We start from the raw sequence: 16,319 nt of genomic DNA on the forward strand, positions 1-16,319 counted from the left end.
AGTTGATAAAAATAAACCAGTACAATTAAAATTCTACCAGTTCAACATATTTTGTACCAGTTCAATATATTCCGTACCAGTTCAGAAAAAATTGTACCAAAGGAACAAATTGTACTACAACATATACATCCCCTTTGTAAATCGATGTGTATCCGAGTCCAGTGGATTAAAGTTGCGTTACGCTTCAGTGTCTCGTCGTAAATCCTAACAACATGTAGGTAAAATGTATGGGTAATCAAAGCCTGGAATCAGCCTAAGATCCCTTGGGACCACAACATCACAACAGATAGGGCATAGTGATCAGTCCAAGGCCTGGCATTGTAGTCTTGAAATCAAAATCATGCAAGTGTAACTTGATTGATCATGGAGACTGAAGTATCAAAACAGAGTCAGAGGAAAAAAGACTGCTACAGTGTAAGTACTTAAGACAAAGGAGGAAATTAAAAGGATGCAGTGCTCCAGATAAGATTTGGAGGCAGGGTTCCCTCGGCTGCAAGTAATTTGCAGGGGTCAAACTGCAGTCAGTTTTAGTGGGTATCTGCATGTTCCCTCCCGTCTATTCCTTGATTTGTCGGGTCAGATATTCAGCTTTGTCAGGTTTTTGACCCTAGACTGCCTTCAATCTGGATCACAGGATGTGATCCAGATGTGTCTAATCTGGATCATCCACAGGATAAGGAAGTTGCCTGTATCCTATGTGGAAGACACTTGATTGTCTAAAAACAATAATACATGTACGTGTAGGTGCCTGTGCACCTGGGAGCAAGGAGCCAGAAATGTGGCTGCCGGTGAAAATCGCCGCTTGAAAAAGGGGTGATCACAGGTTGAATTTTGACCGTTGATCGAAGTGACTGAGAAGATTACAAATTATTATCTACAAAAGTCATGTGTTAATTAAAGTGCCACTACGATGAAAATTTTGCATGTCCTTTTTTCTTTAGATTTTGAAAATAGACGTACTAAAATTAATAGGTATCATGCCAATTTTTATCTCAAAATTCCCACAGAAAGTATGATTATTGTAACATAGTTTTTTGGTTTTCGCTGTCCGCCATAACTCGAACGGCAAATGACCGTGAGTGAGGAAAAGGGTTGGGTCTAGCTGGATCGCCTGGGGTCTGACATCATATGCGCAACGCTCAAAATAAACGCGGCTAATTTCCCATGCCGTCTATGAGATGTGAGAGATCGCCGAGTTGCTTTTTGCTGAATCATATTATATACATTACTCCTTGATCGACTTGTTCGCTTTGTCAAACGCTCACGAAGCGATGCACGTATGACGTCAGGCTTCTCCAATGCCGTCCGAGTAATGGCAGACAGATTTTTAGCGGTTTTTGTCTGGCTATTTCCGGATTTATCTCGCTTCTATCATTCCAAATTTAAATGCATTGTATTATTTTGAACATATTGACTTAATGGACGTTGAAAAAATTCGAAAAGAAAACCAAAAATTTTCGTTGTAGTGGCACTTTTAATTAACAAAAAAAATTGAATATCTGTTAGTATACGGAATTATCACTAGAATTTATTGATACTGGAAATGAAACAAAAGCTTTGTTTTAAGTACTGCTGTGCATGTCTTCAGTTAGTCTTTCCCCGTATTTGCCATCTTGAAGAACGCCGGGTATTGTGAGATACTGGGAACAATCTTGTTACCCTCTGATGCTCCTGTACCGCCTCAATAGAATCTTCAACTGGATGAGTTTATTCTTACATGTAGCTACATCCCTGAAGAAGCAGTACAAAGCCTTGCAAAAAGTATAGTAACACTAGTAATGATAATATTAAAGGTTCAAGCTTCCACTTCAAAAATTAAAAAAAAGACTATAATGATTGGTGTCCAATACCTTTCCTCCAATGATAAGGCCAGCTGATAGATCATGCTTGCTACCAATTTTACAAAGTACTTCAAATGTTTGATATGCCTTCAAAGAAAACAATTACAGATACATGTACATGTAAGTATTTTACTCAACAACAACATTATTGCATAATTATATATTTACAAGTACTACATGTAAAGGTCATTTAAAAATTATATGTAAAGGACTTTCACTACTTATTTACATGCAGGTGAATGGAAGTACTCACAAGTTCACGTGTAGGAGAGATTATCAGGGCCCCAAGACCGTCAAGTGATGTCCATCGCAGTTTCCATAGTGTTTCAATCACCTATTTAAAAAAACCAAACAAACCTTAATGTTTACTGCTGGAGGTGTTGACCATTAATAGATAACATTAAAGTCCCTGTAACGCTTATTTTTTTCACCATTTTTTAACTTTTCGTTTACATGTATAGTGTCTGCAGTGTAGTACTTCAAGAATTTTTCCCTGATAGTGTATCTGTTGCAGGTCATTTTGTTCCTTAGGATAATTTGCAACCAAACTAGGTCATTTTGTTTCAACCAATTATACATCCTCTCTGTTTGCTATGACAAGATCAGGTTTCTCCTCCAATTGATAAACCTTGAACAAATGTAAATGAGGCAATTGACCATTGATACTGAAAATGTACATTCAAAGCCATAGAAGGATTTTTTGATGCAAGGCACTGTTTGATTGAAAGCCACCCTAATTCTCTCCATGGTCTAATGGAATTCCTAAAATTTAATGTCAGATCGTTACAGATGAAATGCATTGTACATGTGATTCAACAATTAAAATGGAACATTTTGAGTGTGGATAAAACACACAGAAGAATCCTCACAGGAATAAGAAATGCCAGAGTTTTTCCTGAGCCAGTCTTAGCAGCTCCAAGTATGTCACAACCTTTCAATGATAATGGTATCCCTGCCTTCTGAATGTCAGTTAAAGTGATGTAACCGGTGTCTCGAAGACCTGAAGAATGAAATTAGTATTAAATTTTACTCATCATTTGAAAATAACACTGGAAAATACATGTACATGTACATCACTGAGATTTGGGTAAAAACACAAATTAATATAAATGAAAAGACAAGAACTAACTATTAAATATTTTTGTACAGTGTAGTCTAAAATTGTTTTGGCGAACAATGTTGTTGTAGCAATTACAATCTAGTATCCAATGCTTTATAATGTTTACCCAGTGCCTTTGGTGCAATAAATGTTGGGCTAAAGTTCCTTTCTTCCCTCTTTTGTAAAATTGTGGTTTCCTGGGTAATGGTTAGTGTCGAAGAATTGAGAGTGGTGATGAAAAGCAAGACTTTCCTTGATGTTTTAAGTTTACTTTGAAAGATATGTTGCGAATTGAGAAATTATGCATTTCGGTTGAAACAGTCAAGAGACATAGCTTGAAATTAATTTTAATAAACTATGTTTTATGCATAAAAGTGGATGGACAAAAAAAAACCAGAATTTCATTCTTTAGTTTGCCCTTGTTGGATACCAGATTTGGCCCTTTTGGCCATGTTGGCTATCTATCACAGTGAACAGAATGCAAGCTCATAGAATTACAGTGCTGTGCATTGAACTAATTTTGATGATAATAATCAGTAAAATATTGTTGCAGCACATCGTTAAAAGGATGATACCTTGAAGAGTTCTTTGTGAGATGGGTAACTCCGAAAATTTTGACACAGTAGCTGAACAATCCAGCTGTAACAGGTAAAATAATATTATTTGCAAATGAAGATAAGAAATTAATTTGTCTAAACTAAAAAACGTTTGAGCCATTACCGGTATTTATTTGGTGGCTCAGTCGCTCAGTAGTCAAATGAAACAAGTATCACTTGCAGAGTGGCGTGGCAGATCGCTAGACATGACTGACAAGACACAGAGCTGCCGAGCCACTCAAAGAGACCTTACTTGTTCTTAAAACTGTTATATTGAATTTTGTTCACTAATAAACCTTACTGCTTCCTTACACATTGATTTTTACTGGTGAGCCATGGAGCCATTTTATTGATACTGCTTCAAAAATGGCCAAGGCAATACAATTTTTGTATTTGCTCCCTTTTCCTACATATTTTTTAAAAGCAGCACTCCAAATAAAAAAAAAATTCCATTCCGGGTTTTCCCGTTTCAAAAGCCGGGCAACCAAACTTAGGAAACCTCCTAAGAATTTAAATGCTTGCTTGTCTGGGTTTAATTTTAGGCATCTTCCATCTCCATCGCCCATATGTTTGATATAGTCTCTCGCATTAATTTTCCTAATACAATGTTTTGTGAAAACTGCAGATAATCAAAACACAGGAAAATACTCAGCTGCAGCATCTTATCACTTAAAGTACACTGTACTATTGGACATTGACAATAGAAAACCAACAAGTATGTCTCGTGCTGCATATGATTACAGTAATAATTAATTTTCTATTCTTGGCTGAATTGTCCATGGGCAACCAGGCTTTTCATATTACCACAGGTGCCCCAAGCTCACTGTGAGGGAAAGCCAACAAATATATAAGGATTTGTATGGGAAATCCGATAAAGACCAGAGAAGGTAATTTTACAAAAGAATTGTCAATTTAATTGTTGTTATATTGTAGTTGAATAAGTGTGAATATATGAACTTGAACTTGAACTTGAACTTGAACTTAAAAAGCCTAACCTTATTCAATATTGCCATTTTGGGTCGCTTCCTTCCTGTGTGGTTTTTTTTCCAGATTCGACATGAATTAAGCCATTATCAGTTTATCAGTTGTCAACAGTTACAGTAAAATACCAGGGCTGAACACTCAATCTTCATGAGCGCACCAAATTCAGTCAAATATTCCTGGTTAAAATGTTCCCACGATTAAAATTCCACCGTAGAATTCAAGGGCAAAGGTTTTATCCATGGTAACAAACAAAGACAAACAATGCCTTGTTACCAAGTCACAAACAAGGACTCACAACTAAGCGGAAACTCAACAGCCGCAGTGTGGTGTGCGTTGAGTGTTAAAAAAGGCTCTTTTTCTGCAATTGAATTTTAACCGTGGGAACATTTTAACCAGGAATATTCGACTGAATTTGGTGCGCTCGTGAGAATTGAGTGTTCAGCCTTGGTATTTTACTATAACTGTTGAAAACCAATGAACTGATAATGGCTTAATTTGCATCGAATCTGGAAAAAAAACACACAGGAAGGAAGAGACCCAAAACGGCAATAGAGTTAGGCTTTCTAATTGACAATATTTTCGTAAAATTATCTTCCATACAAATCCAAGTATGCAGTGTATTTTTGTTGGCTTTTCCTGACACTGAGCTTGGGGCACCTGTAATCTTACCAAAAACTGCTTAACATGCACATGTGTAAACTGTGGCTACAACCTACATGTATACAGTGCAGACCAGAAATATGCGTCCTACGCAGACGCAAAACGCACGCGCGTTTTTAAATGCGCGTTTCCAAACGCGCATTTGATGCGCGTTTTTCCTTTTGTTATGCAAACTCGTATCGTAGATGTGATGTTCATTGTTCCACGAAACAATAGACAGACGATAAAATGAATATTTAATTTCTGTAATCAACTTACCAGAACATTTGAATTGAAGAGTGGTGTCAACTGACCAATGTGAGTTTTCGAAACGAACCTACAAAGTTTTTTTTTTTCTTTCGACATTCACTGGATGAAAAATAATAAAACTCTGTTGTCATCCTGCAGCTGACCACTGATAGTTAAGTTATTTTGACCTTTCTGTTGCCGAAACTGCAGTTTGGATCGTTGTCACAGAAAATGCCAAACAACGAAGAAAATAATTATGTAGACGTAGCTTCTGACTTTTCCGCCAATTCTTTGCAATAAAAGTGCTTTGCCGAAAATTTGTTGAGCTTAAGAATTTCGGGAAAAAAAGAAAACAGCGCTACTGAGGAGTTTTTGTAACATCCCAAGTTTTTCGCGAAGGTCAAATACTGAGAATGGCGCCACAGAAGTCGTCATGAGATAACTGCTTTGAGGCTCCGACAAGTAAACATTTGGTTCCAGGCTCTCAAACAAAGGAAGACGACATTAGGGCCGTTTATACGAGAGAAAATAAGCCGTGGCTTACTCTAGCCGCGGCGTACATACATGTAATACGCGAAAGGGACTATTTATACGAGTATAAACTCCCAGGCCAGGATAAGCCGCGGCTTGAGAAAGCCGTGAACGTAGATTTTGTACCATTTACACCGGGTGTTCGCGTCTTATGTATGCCGCGACCAAAGTAAGCCGCGGCTTATTTCCCTTTTTTGTCACACAGGGTTTCACTCTGTATGCTTCCAGCCAACCCCGTGTTAATTCTCCTCCGTAAAGCTTAACTAAAGAAAGAAATTGGTGCAGAAGATATCTTAAAGGGGAGATTTTTCAAACTCCGAGCGCATTCCAGTGAATCTTGCTGAAGTGATACAGCTTCAATTTGCAAAAGGACACAATGCCGAGACGCCTTTTGAATGTCACGCACGCATTACAAAAATTATTTTGAAATATAGGAGAAAGTACCGGTATTACAGATGGCGTAAGTAAGTTTTGTTTGCGAATGAATATACTCCTTATTTCGTTGATTTTACTGCATTTCACTGCGCCGTTCGTCCAAGTCTTGCTCTTAGCGATATTTGTTATTGATCGACTAACTTTACTGACCGTCGATTTCTGTTGGCAAAACCGATGTCTTTCAAATTGAAAATAGTCCTGTTTTACGTTTTAATCACAGGAAAATATTTATTTCCCTCATTATGTCATTTGTTGATGCAGCGAGAAGTGAAAGTAATTTTCAAATGTCTGAAATTAAATATGAAGCGGAAGCGAGTGCATTGTTGACTCGAATTTCACTTGGAAGCACGCGTTACGTTATTTGAAATTTTGTCAAACACTTCACTGTTGACATAGCCATTGTCTTGCGCTGAAACTAACAATAAAACTTAAACAATGAAAAGACAATGGGCCAACTCATACATACTAATTATCTTTGATGAATGCGCGTGTTACAAACGCAGACGCGTGTGCGCAATTTTCGTATGCTCGTTTCGCACACGTTTTTTGGGACGCATATTTCTGGTCTGCACTGTATGAGGCAACATGGTTCATGGCTATGCATCTTTGCTGCTACATAAGTTTCCATTTTGCTTCTATCTCTTGCATGGATCAGTGACACTTAAAGAATGAGGTATAGTGATGTTTCTCATGACGTCACCCATTGTTATTAATAGGCTGATTTAGCAACAGAGCGGGAACATCAGTGGCGACGTCGAGCGCAGCAAAACTACCAATGAGAATTTAGAATAGAGAAGAAAAGAGTGGAGTTTACTCTATTCTGATTTCTCATTGGTGTTTTTTCTGCACGAGCCATCGCCACTGACGTTCCCGTTCTGTTGCTATATCAGCCTAATATGCCAACCAGAACCTAATTGGCTACTGAAATAATGAATTCTTTTGTTCCGTGGTTGGCAAATTTTGAATATCAAAAGAAAGGGGCCTTATTGTTTGTAAACAAGAAATATCGCTAGACCCAGAGATTTTTTTTTGTTCAGTTTTAGCCATTGTTTGAACTTATCCATGTAGCCAATACATGTAGCCGCATAGCCACAGTTTGCCCATTTGCCCGTAACAGAGTAGCCGGTATTCTACAGTAATCCAAAGAGGGGATGATGTACCCTCGCGTTTTTCAGCCATCACCGCAAAAATGAATTGAGGCAAAAGATTGAATTGAAAGCACGCAAGTACGGAGGATTCTAATGGTAAAAAGGCCACATACCGGTAATAACTATTAAAGCTTAAGTTTAATGACGAGAACAAGTGGAACCTCGTTAATATACTAAGGCGGAACTTACTTCTTTGCAACGTGCCTCTAACTCCTTAATCTCAATCTCCTCTTTTGCCCACTCTTCTTTTCGTCGTGTCCTTTTACTTTTCTGCGATGTTTTCCACAGTGATCTCTTTTTCCGAGCCCCTCTGTCCGCCATGTTCCTTGGTAACCGAGCCAAAACCGGTGGTGGTACTGGGACGAGGAAACCGGCTAAGTTGAGGAATGATGTCACGCTCACGAGTGATAATGGAAATATTTTTCTTTCTTGCAATACAAGCACGTGAGGTGAACTCGGTCATAAAGCAAAATGAATCCAGTGTGCGGTGGAACCAGTGAACTAAAACAGGCCGACGAAAATGTGCAAAAGATTTGCGATCAGGTCTTTTTTTCAATTATTTTCATTTGTATTTGATTTTTTTGCATGAAGCTGCTGTGCCCCTTATGGATGGGTGCTAGAGAGGAACATTGATACGTACTTGTGGGATACAGAAACCAAGGGTTGAAGAATTAAGGATTTAAATCTCGGCCCTTCTCTAGCCGTTCTTCGTGTTGATTCACAATGTTGTGCTGTTGTTAGGTAAAGGGGGAAGCGGAAAACAAAGCAGGGACAAAATTTAGTCAGTTTGTGGCCAAATCATACAAGACTCAAGTGGTAGCTGGAACAAATTACTTCATAAAGGTGAGTGTCATTTATGGCGAATATCAGCTTTTAAAGCAAAAATCTACCTCTTTTGCTAAGTGAGCCAACCATACTGAAACTTTTGAGGAAGATTTAAAACTCCTAAAGAGAGGGAGGGGTTTAAAGTGCATAATCACACAGGCCTTTACAGTTGGGAACTAGCACTAGCTTTATTGGGCTCAAGTGCAGAATACTCTACGATGTTCGATACGATTAATGATACTGTAACGATTTTACTTTCAAAAGACCTTTCACTTCCACAAAACAAACCGCTCCATGAAGACAAAAAATCTAGGTGCGGCTAAACATACAAAGGGTATCAAATAACGTCCTATTTATATTATTAGTAACCGTGAGTCATGTATCATTGTCACGCACAGTCCAGCAAGGCTTTTTCAACACTCTGCCACAAATTGCACTGAATAGGACTAAAATATCTTGTAATCTGATACATGTATTTTCTTCAGAGAATGCTGCCAAATGGTAACAATGCTGGTAAGGTATTCTGCAGTTTCTTCCTTTCTTATTTATAATTTATCATTTATGCTATTGCACTACTCTTCTTTGCAGGTTGATGTCGGTGATGGTAACTTTGTCCACTTACGTGTGTATCAAACATTGCCTCATGCTGGATCAACCCTGGAACTTTCAGCGATCAAGACTGGGATGAAGGAAGATGATGCCTTACAATATTTTTGAGAATTTACCACACTTTTAGACCCCCATTTGTTTGTTAATTTTTTGTTTTGTTTTTTGTTTTGCAAAAATTTATCATAACACCTGCACTCTGGCCCAGCGCCTATCAGTCTCCTGTGGCTGGGTGGTTGAGCGTCCTAATATTATTATTGTTTTGAATCATGTCTGAAGAACCCAGAACTATTTTGGAGTATGCCTGAGTTGCCATCATCACCTGCACAACTTTTAAAAATTAAAGTCAAGTGAATGACACCATCTCATGGGGACATCCAGGTTCTCCTAGCTTTTTGAACTTCTGATATTACTATTCTAGATTATCTAACACTGAGCGTCCTCCAGGAGAATCTTAACATGCAGGCCAACGTATCCTGAAAAATGTCATTTGATGCACATAGTTATGTGGTTTGATATTTCAAGCCTCCCTGTCAAAAATGGCTCTTTATTGAATGGTACATGTATATGATTCTAGAGACAGAAGAAAAAAAAAGATACTCTTTCAAATACATTTTTTTTCCAATAATTTTTAAATTGGGATCAAATACAGGGAACTTTTGCACTGCGAAATTATATCCTACAAGGTAGCACAATAAAATTTTAAAAAATATAATGAAACTGTGTGAGAGTTTTTGTATTAAATACACTTTACAAGGTTGATAATTTTTCCACTGCTTACTTTGTTCAGCCTTTGGGACTGGTAATTGAGCCTCGCAAATGTGATGAGACCAAAAAAAAAAAAACAAATACAAAATTGGTAAAAATCTCTGCCTTTATTAAACATTTCAACTTACAACTAATTTGTGTGAGATGGCCTGTTGGATGTTTATGTGTTCTTTGTCTTGAACAGCTGGGAAAATGATTGACAACTGCAAAGTCTAGTACTGTACAAAAAAATTCTCAACTCTCCCTTTAGAAATTTATTTTTATCCATAAATTTGATTAAGGGAGAATAGTAAATGACCAGATGATTTCAAAGAAATTGGTCAAACCAAACCTGACTATAGTCTGGTGTTTAAGAACTATTTTGCTGTTTGAAAATGGCAAGACAATTGCTCTCAATGGTACTGTTGTATCTCTTATTAGATTGTGGTAAGGTCAGATAACTGCACACTTCATTTACAAACTTGTAGCTGATAATGTAAGCTAAAGGGATGGACATTTCAATATTACATGGCCAAAAATAATAATTAGTATTGTTGTTCAAATGTCATTGTGGTGGTTTGAATGACTTCCAGCATCGCTCATTGAAAACCTGCAAGGTGATAATAAAAAGCAGATTTTACAATCTAAAGGCCAAAGAAAGAAAATAAAAGGGGAAAAGTAGAGGTTAAATTATTCCTGAGAATACTACCTTGAAGGTTCGCTGTCGTATAACTTCTTCTACACTGAGTTCTGATTGCATTAATCTAAGCTGTAAGAAAAAAATGGTATTCAGTTCAAATATACAGTAACTATGAATACATGTAGCTCTAGTCACAAGAACACAATAACAAAAGGAAATTACACTGGGTTTGTTTGGAAAGTTGAAATTTATCAAAGAATGGATTAAAATGTGAATTTATGTCTTCTGTTCCCCTTTAACTGAAAAGCAGGAGGCTGAAAGACAAAGTGTATTCTTAAAACATCATGATACATACAATGTACCGATCCCTCATACCTTTGTTTGTTCCTTTCTAAGGTCTCTCATTGCATGCACATCATCAGGATTGCGATCCCTTCTTTCTCGTAGCAGTTGGGTATTTTTATTAACTTCATTGATGCACTTCTTTATGGCCTGCTCTCTTGTCTGGTAGCCAGCTAGCAGCTGTTAAAACATTAAAAAAACCACACTTCAATTTCTTTTGATGTAACTTGATCATTTTGTGCTGTGAGGTTCTGGAAAGAAATGTTGTATGTGACTGACATTTGGACAGCCTGAGCACAAGTTATCTTCAGAGTCAAACAGGTGACTACCACTGAGGTTGTTCAACCATCAGTACAAGGAATTGAGTCCTTCTTGGAAGTACATTTACATGACATTGTTACTACACTTCATGGAGTGATCCAATTTCACCAAAGCATATCATTATTGGGTTCAAATAATTTTCAGTCATTTAGTGCATTCATTTGTTACCCCATTCACCCATGAAGTGGTCCCACTGATGAGTAAAATCATCTGGCAGCAGAATAGAGAGAAAGGTAATAATAATAATAATAATAATAATAATAATAATAATAATTATTATTATTATTATTATTATTATTAATTATTATTATTATATTGTAAATGTAAGATTGTTTAAGAATTTGTTTATTTTAAATTATTATTACTATTACTATTATTATTATTATTATTATTATTAACAGTGTTTTCGGATATCATGCAAATTATGGACAGTGTTGTGGAAGGAAGGCTCGCGACCGTTTCAAGAGCTTTACATCAATGGGCATGGTGTTTCAGAATGACCATGAAAAGAAAAATTATTATTATAATTATTATTATTATCTCGCAGTATAAAACTTTGGAATGCTGTCCACATTATGAGTAGTATAGGGTGCATAACATAACCTACACCACTTGAGAAGCTACACTTAGAAGTACAAAAAGTTCGTTACGGAACCTAGTACAATTCTAATATACATATTAATATGAATCTCTCAACTTAGAGAGCTAATTCAGAATGTTATTAAATTCTATACTCTGTAAAACCTACGCAAAAACATGATGATATTATCTCTACTAAAAGCCTATTTAGAAAGTTATTCAGTTTTTATACTCTCATTATCTCTTATAAACCTACACGAGGCCATCATAATCTGGTTATCTCTATTAAAAGCCTATTAAGTATCATATCAAACTCTTATACACTATAAAAACTGCATAGAAAATCAGTAAAATACAGGTTTTGGGACAATACTTGTGTTTCTGGATTTCTGAAGAAAAAAGAAAATCTAAAATCTAGTGTCCTTAGCGCCCTAACTAAGTATTTATCTTGTTATTATCATTATTATTATCATTATTATTATTATTATGGCATTCAAATGAATAAATCCCCCTCTAAGTTAAGAAAAACTCTTCACTAGTGATAGTAAGGAAGTCCATCTTAGAGCAGTGAGCTCAGAATATATGTACAAAGTTAAAACAATGTCTCTACAGTTTCATTACCTCAGTGTAAAGTTCACGACATTTCTGCTCTGCATTGATTTCTCCAGAGAAAGAGGATGTGGGAACACTTTTATTCAACTCATAAATTATCTTGTCATCAATTAGCCTTAAAACTTTTAAGGCTTCCTGCAAAAAATGGCATTCTTTAGTTAATTATAATTATTAAAAAACAAATTTAATAGACCTATGAAATACATGCAAAGAGAGCATAGGAAAACAACAATATATGAACCGCTACAGTATGATGCTTAAGACAGGACTAAAATTGATCATGACTTTTGTTTTCATGTTTTTTTTTTGTTATAAAGTATGGTCATATTCTCACACTTGTGCTTTGCATGGAAATATTTGCACAAGAATATTAGAATTTAGTTGTATATCCAGAAGAATCATATTGTATATAAACTTGGATTAAATGGACCTACTGTATTCTTGTGTAAATACAACAGCTGTATATGTGCATATGTTGAACAGGTTCAGGTACAGCTCTGTTTTCATTGAAATAACATTATTATTATGTTGATAAAATTTATGATATGAAAAGTTGGTCAAACAAGTTGATAGAGGCACAATTGTCGCCAAGGATTGTGGAATAAAAGTTTGAACAGTAACTACTTCGTCATGTCACTTTAATGCATCAAAGTTCCAAGTAGGGGGATTTCTGGTGAAAGTTTGGGAGAACTCGAAAAAGCCGTGAAAACACTCGCCTGCGGCTCGTGTTCCCACAGCATTTCTCGTTCTCCCAAACTTTCTATAACTTGATAGAAACACGGTACATGTTTTCTATTTCTTAATCATTACTTTGTACTAGTCCTGATAGCACTTTCCCTGATGGTTATTTAGTGTCCATTAAAATTATTTTCTGCATCTCTCCGGCAATCATCAACATCATCATCTTCATCTTCATCATCATCATCATCATCATCATCATCATCATTAAAATGTGACACAAATGTAGACAATAAGATCCACAAAAGGCTCAGTTTTCAGAGACATAAAAGGAGTAAGCTCCCATGGGTTTCCTGTGGCTCAGTGATCAAGCATCCGAACAAGAAGGTTGTACAATGTACATGTACAGTGTAGCTTAGGTTAAATTCATTTGGGGTGGCCACTACGATCATTTTCGGAGTATGACGCAACATTTTATTTTAGGTGTACAGTTTTCAGGAAGGTAGCATCTCCTTGCCTGCAATTTTGGGATAATACAGAATAAACATAACGGGCGATATTGGTAAATTGTGTAAATTGGGAAATTATAAACGATCCAGTTAGGAGCTTTCAAGTCGAATCGATCCACCCTCTAACGACTCGTTTTCCAGAATTGAGTCAGTTTCCGCGACCAAATATGTTTTTAGAATTATATCATAAGTTAATTACCTTAAATTGACCAAAATCTTCGCAAGACATTTGACTGAGTTCATTCCCACCGGCCGCCATTTTGACTCACGTGTTGTCGACTCCTGATTTTTCATTACCATTACATGAACACTATATCGAACTGCTGACCCCACAAAAACCATGCCGGAAATAGTGAGCCTGCTGAGCCTGTTACGTCATAAACTGTTCCAAACCAAATTAATTTTGTATGATGTTTCGAATACCTGTTCGATCAAGAAGTTTTGAGAGCTAACAATATTTGCCACAAGTCGTCAAAGATCGTCATGACCTTTGAAGTGGTTAAGCCACGTTTTAAGATCATTTTGCGTGCTGAACAGAAAGATGTCAGGCGGTATTTGTTAGAATCTCTTCTTGGTATTGCTAAATGACTTCCGTCGTTTTCAGGCTTTGCGACAAAGCACCAGACATCCTCAGAGAAGTGTGCTTAGAACGTGGCTGGGAGGAGTACTGCGAAGACGAGTGTGAGACAGACGGAGCTTGGAATTTGTGGTGGAAAACCAAGGATTCACTTTAAGTGAATATGAAACTTGTCATCCCTGGCAGCGTTTAAACCACTTTCCAAAATCTTCTAATATCACGAAGAAAGATGGTTTGGCAAGGAACCTTAGACGATTGAAGACCTCTTATGGAGGTTCTATGTTTGATTTTTTTCCTCAGACCTTTATTCTTCCGAACGAGTACAAGAAATTTGTGGCAGAATTTTCCAAACAAGAGGGTGATAAAAAAGGATCAAATTACTGGATATGCAAACCCACAGAGCAGTCTTGTGGACGTGGGATTTTCATTTTCCAAGATTTGCACGATTTCACTTATGACTGTGCTGTTGTTGTGCAAAAATATATAATCAAGCCACTTCTCATTTCTGGCTACAAATTTGATCTTCGTCTGTATGCAATTGTGACATCATACCACCCTTTCCACCTGTATATCTACCATGAGGGTATTGTGAGATTTAGCACGGAAAGATTTGATTTGTCCAGCCTAAACAACCGCTTTTCACATCTCACAAATACAAGTATCAATAAAACTGGACCACAGTATTTAGCTGAAAAAGAGAGCATTGGTATTGGTTGTAAATGGACGTTGAGTCAACTGCGAGTCTACTTACACAAGCACAATTTCGACGATCGGATGTTGTGGCATCGCATAACAACAATCATTATTCTTACCCTTTTGTCGCAAGTCCAAGATATACCAGATGACACTTCCAACTGTTTTGAGATGTTTGGTTTTGACATTCTTGTTGATGAAAATATGAAGCCTTGGCTTTTGGAAGTCAATTTCTCACCAGCACTGGGGAATGACTGCAGCCAAGATGACATAGTCAAGAGACCTTTATTAAATGACATCCTGGAAATTTTAAATTTTAGTGAAATTGACATTAAACGTGGAGGAAAGGACAACGACAATGTAGTGAATAGTAAGAAGAGTTTTAAGAAAAGATGTGTAAAGAATCGTACTCTGAAAAGCGTCCACAAACCTATCCTTTCAAACCAGGCAGTTGAGGAGAGTTCCAAAACCATTTTTAATATGTCTGCTGGAAAAGGTGAATCTGACTTGAAGATAAATAACAGTTTGGGGGAGAAAGGTCCTGTGTTTGGCAGAAATGAAGAAAAGAGAAGGAAATCGTTTCGAACATACCAGAAGCCCAGCTCAAAGTTAAAATTGTCAAGCAGTAAAAGAAATAGTTCATCAGAAGAATTTCTTATGGCTTCAGTGGAGAAATGTGATAGTTCATTGAAATTAAATTCAGCAACGGAAGAATTAAAGGAAAAAGAGGTTCATCTTGAATATTCTTCCAAAGAGGTTGAATGTGGTCTTGATAAGCCTACTAAGGACATTTCAAAAGAAGGAAAAAAACAGACTTTCTCTGGGAAAGCAACAGAAGATGAAAATAAAGATTTAATTGAAATTTGCTGTGAAGGAGGCGAAAAGGCAAGGAGAGTACCAAACCAAGCTGGAAGCCAAAGGCACACATTGGCATCCACAAATTTGTCAATTCCTGAACAAAACAGGCATGAACAGGGCTGTAATTTGTGTGTGCATTGCTACAAATCAGACATGTCATTCATTTATTCAATGAAAACATTTGATGACAATGCTCTTCATCATTCAAGCATGGAAAGCTTAGGTGATTCATGCTTGCAGTTGTCTTCAAAGCTCCCAAGGGAGGTTCAGAGAAGCAAAAAGGGAACCTGTGCCACTTTAAAACCCCAGATAGGCAACTGCATTCTTGCATTTCCTTTCAATCATGTAACATTTAAGATCTGTCAAGGAAGGTTAGACCTGAAGGTTGTGATTGGGGAGATGAGAAAAATATTGAAAGCAATCAGTACTGAGGTAAAGTCGCAGTCATCAAATGTTTGTAGCAATAGTACTGTCTTAGATTTATCACAACCATATTGGGGTTTTAGATCATCATTAAATGCATTCTATACTATCTTACAACTAAAAGATGGAGAAGTATCAACAGACACAGTGAGAAACAAATAAAAAATTTTAGTTATAATATTACGGGTATGTTTCCTTTTTATTTCTTATTAAAAAGGGACAAAGCATTAAGATGTGCTAAGAATGACATATATATCAATTGGGTTTACATGTGCATCAAGGCTGTTATATATACATCAAAATTCACCAGATAAATATTACATGTTAAACAATGTTACACTTTAATACATCATATTTGTGATACTTTCGAACGAGTTTTAAACACAT

The 16,319-nt window shown here is 36.7% G+C and overlaps 3 protein-coding genes and 1 pseudogene across 3 annotated transcripts in view; 2 read left to right on the forward strand and 2 right to left on the reverse strand.

The window, feature by feature from the left end:
• Positions 1-7,869, reverse strand: part of LOC138054186 (probable ATP-dependent RNA helicase DDX10) — a 25,911-nt gene extending 18,042 nt beyond the window's left edge. The window contains exons 1-5 of the mRNA XM_068900678.1: positions 7,712-7,869; positions 3,516-3,579; positions 2,711-2,841; positions 2,095-2,175; positions 1,851-1,928 (exon numbers count right to left, since the gene is read on the reverse strand). Coding sequence (XP_068756779.1) covers positions 1,851-1,928; positions 2,095-2,175; positions 2,711-2,841; positions 3,516-3,579; positions 7,712-7,843 — 486 coding nt within the window. The 5' untranslated portion in view covers positions 7,844-7,869. The remainder of the gene's footprint in view (positions 1-1,850; positions 1,929-2,094; positions 2,176-2,710; positions 2,842-3,515; positions 3,580-7,711) is intronic.
• Positions 7,870-7,907: 38 nt separating this feature from the next.
• On the forward strand, positions 7,908-9,673 carry LOC138052644 (cystatin-B-like). The gene is made up of 3 exons (XM_068899183.1): positions 7,908-8,065; positions 8,264-8,365; positions 8,936-9,673. The coding sequence occupies exons 1-3, from the start codon at positions 7,994-7,996 to the stop codon at positions 9,062-9,064; spliced, it is 303 nt and encodes a 100-aa protein (XP_068755284.1). The 5' UTR covers positions 7,908-7,993; the 3' UTR covers positions 9,065-9,673.
• A 136-nt stretch (positions 9,674-9,809) lies between these two features.
• Positions 9,810-13,673, reverse strand: LOC138052643 (protein MIX23-like). Its single transcript, XM_068899182.1, has 5 exons — positions 13,581-13,673; positions 12,204-12,329; positions 10,716-10,862; positions 10,410-10,469; positions 9,810-10,310 (listed from the first exon to the last, which is right to left on the reverse strand). Exons 1-5 carry the CDS (start codon positions 13,638-13,640, stop codon positions 10,266-10,268), a joined length of 438 nt encoding a protein of 145 aa, XP_068755283.1. The 5' UTR covers positions 13,641-13,673; the 3' UTR covers positions 9,810-10,265.
• Positions 13,674-13,754: 81 nt separating this feature from the next.
• LOC138052645 (tubulin polyglutamylase TTLL13-like) lies at positions 13,755-16,110 on the forward strand (annotated as a pseudogene).
• Positions 16,111-16,319: the final 209 nt, after the last annotated feature.

The sequence above is a fragment of the Montipora capricornis genome, chromosome 6 (genome assembly GCF_036669925.1).
Source record: "Montipora capricornis isolate CH-2021 chromosome 6, ASM3666992v2, whole genome shotgun sequence".
Taxonomy (NCBI): domain Eukaryota; kingdom Metazoa; phylum Cnidaria; class Anthozoa; order Scleractinia; family Acroporidae; genus Montipora; species Montipora capricornis.

What these genes read in the sequence shown, in the direction of transcription:
- LOC138052644 (XM_068899183.1), top strand. Translation starts at nt 7,994, where the DNA reads ATGAATCCAGTGTGCGGTGGAACCAGTGAACTAAAACAGGCCGACGAA. An exon ending in TGCAAAAGATTTGCGATCAG is followed by an intron (nt 8,066 to 8,263) that starts GTCTTTTTTTCA and finishes TGCTGTTGTTAG; the next exon opens with GTAAAGGGGGAAGCGGAAAA. An exon ending in GAACAAATTACTTCATAAAG is followed by an intron (nt 8,366 to 8,935) that starts GTGAGTGTCATT and finishes TCTTCTTTGCAG; the next exon opens with GTTGATGTCGGTGATGGTAA.
- LOC138052643 (XM_068899182.1), bottom strand. Translation starts at nt 13,640, where the DNA reads ATGGCGGCCGGTGGGAATGAACTCAGTCAAATGTCTTGCGAAGATTTT. An exon ending in AAGATTTTGGTCAATTTAAG is followed by an intron (nt 12,330 to 13,580) that starts GTAATTAACTTA and finishes CATTTTTTGCAG; the next exon opens with GAAGCCTTAAAAGTTTTAAG. An exon ending in TACGACAGCGAACCTTCAAG is followed by an intron (nt 10,311 to 10,409) that starts GTAGTATTCTCA and finishes ATCACCTTGCAG; the next exon opens with GTTTTCAATGAGCGATGCTG.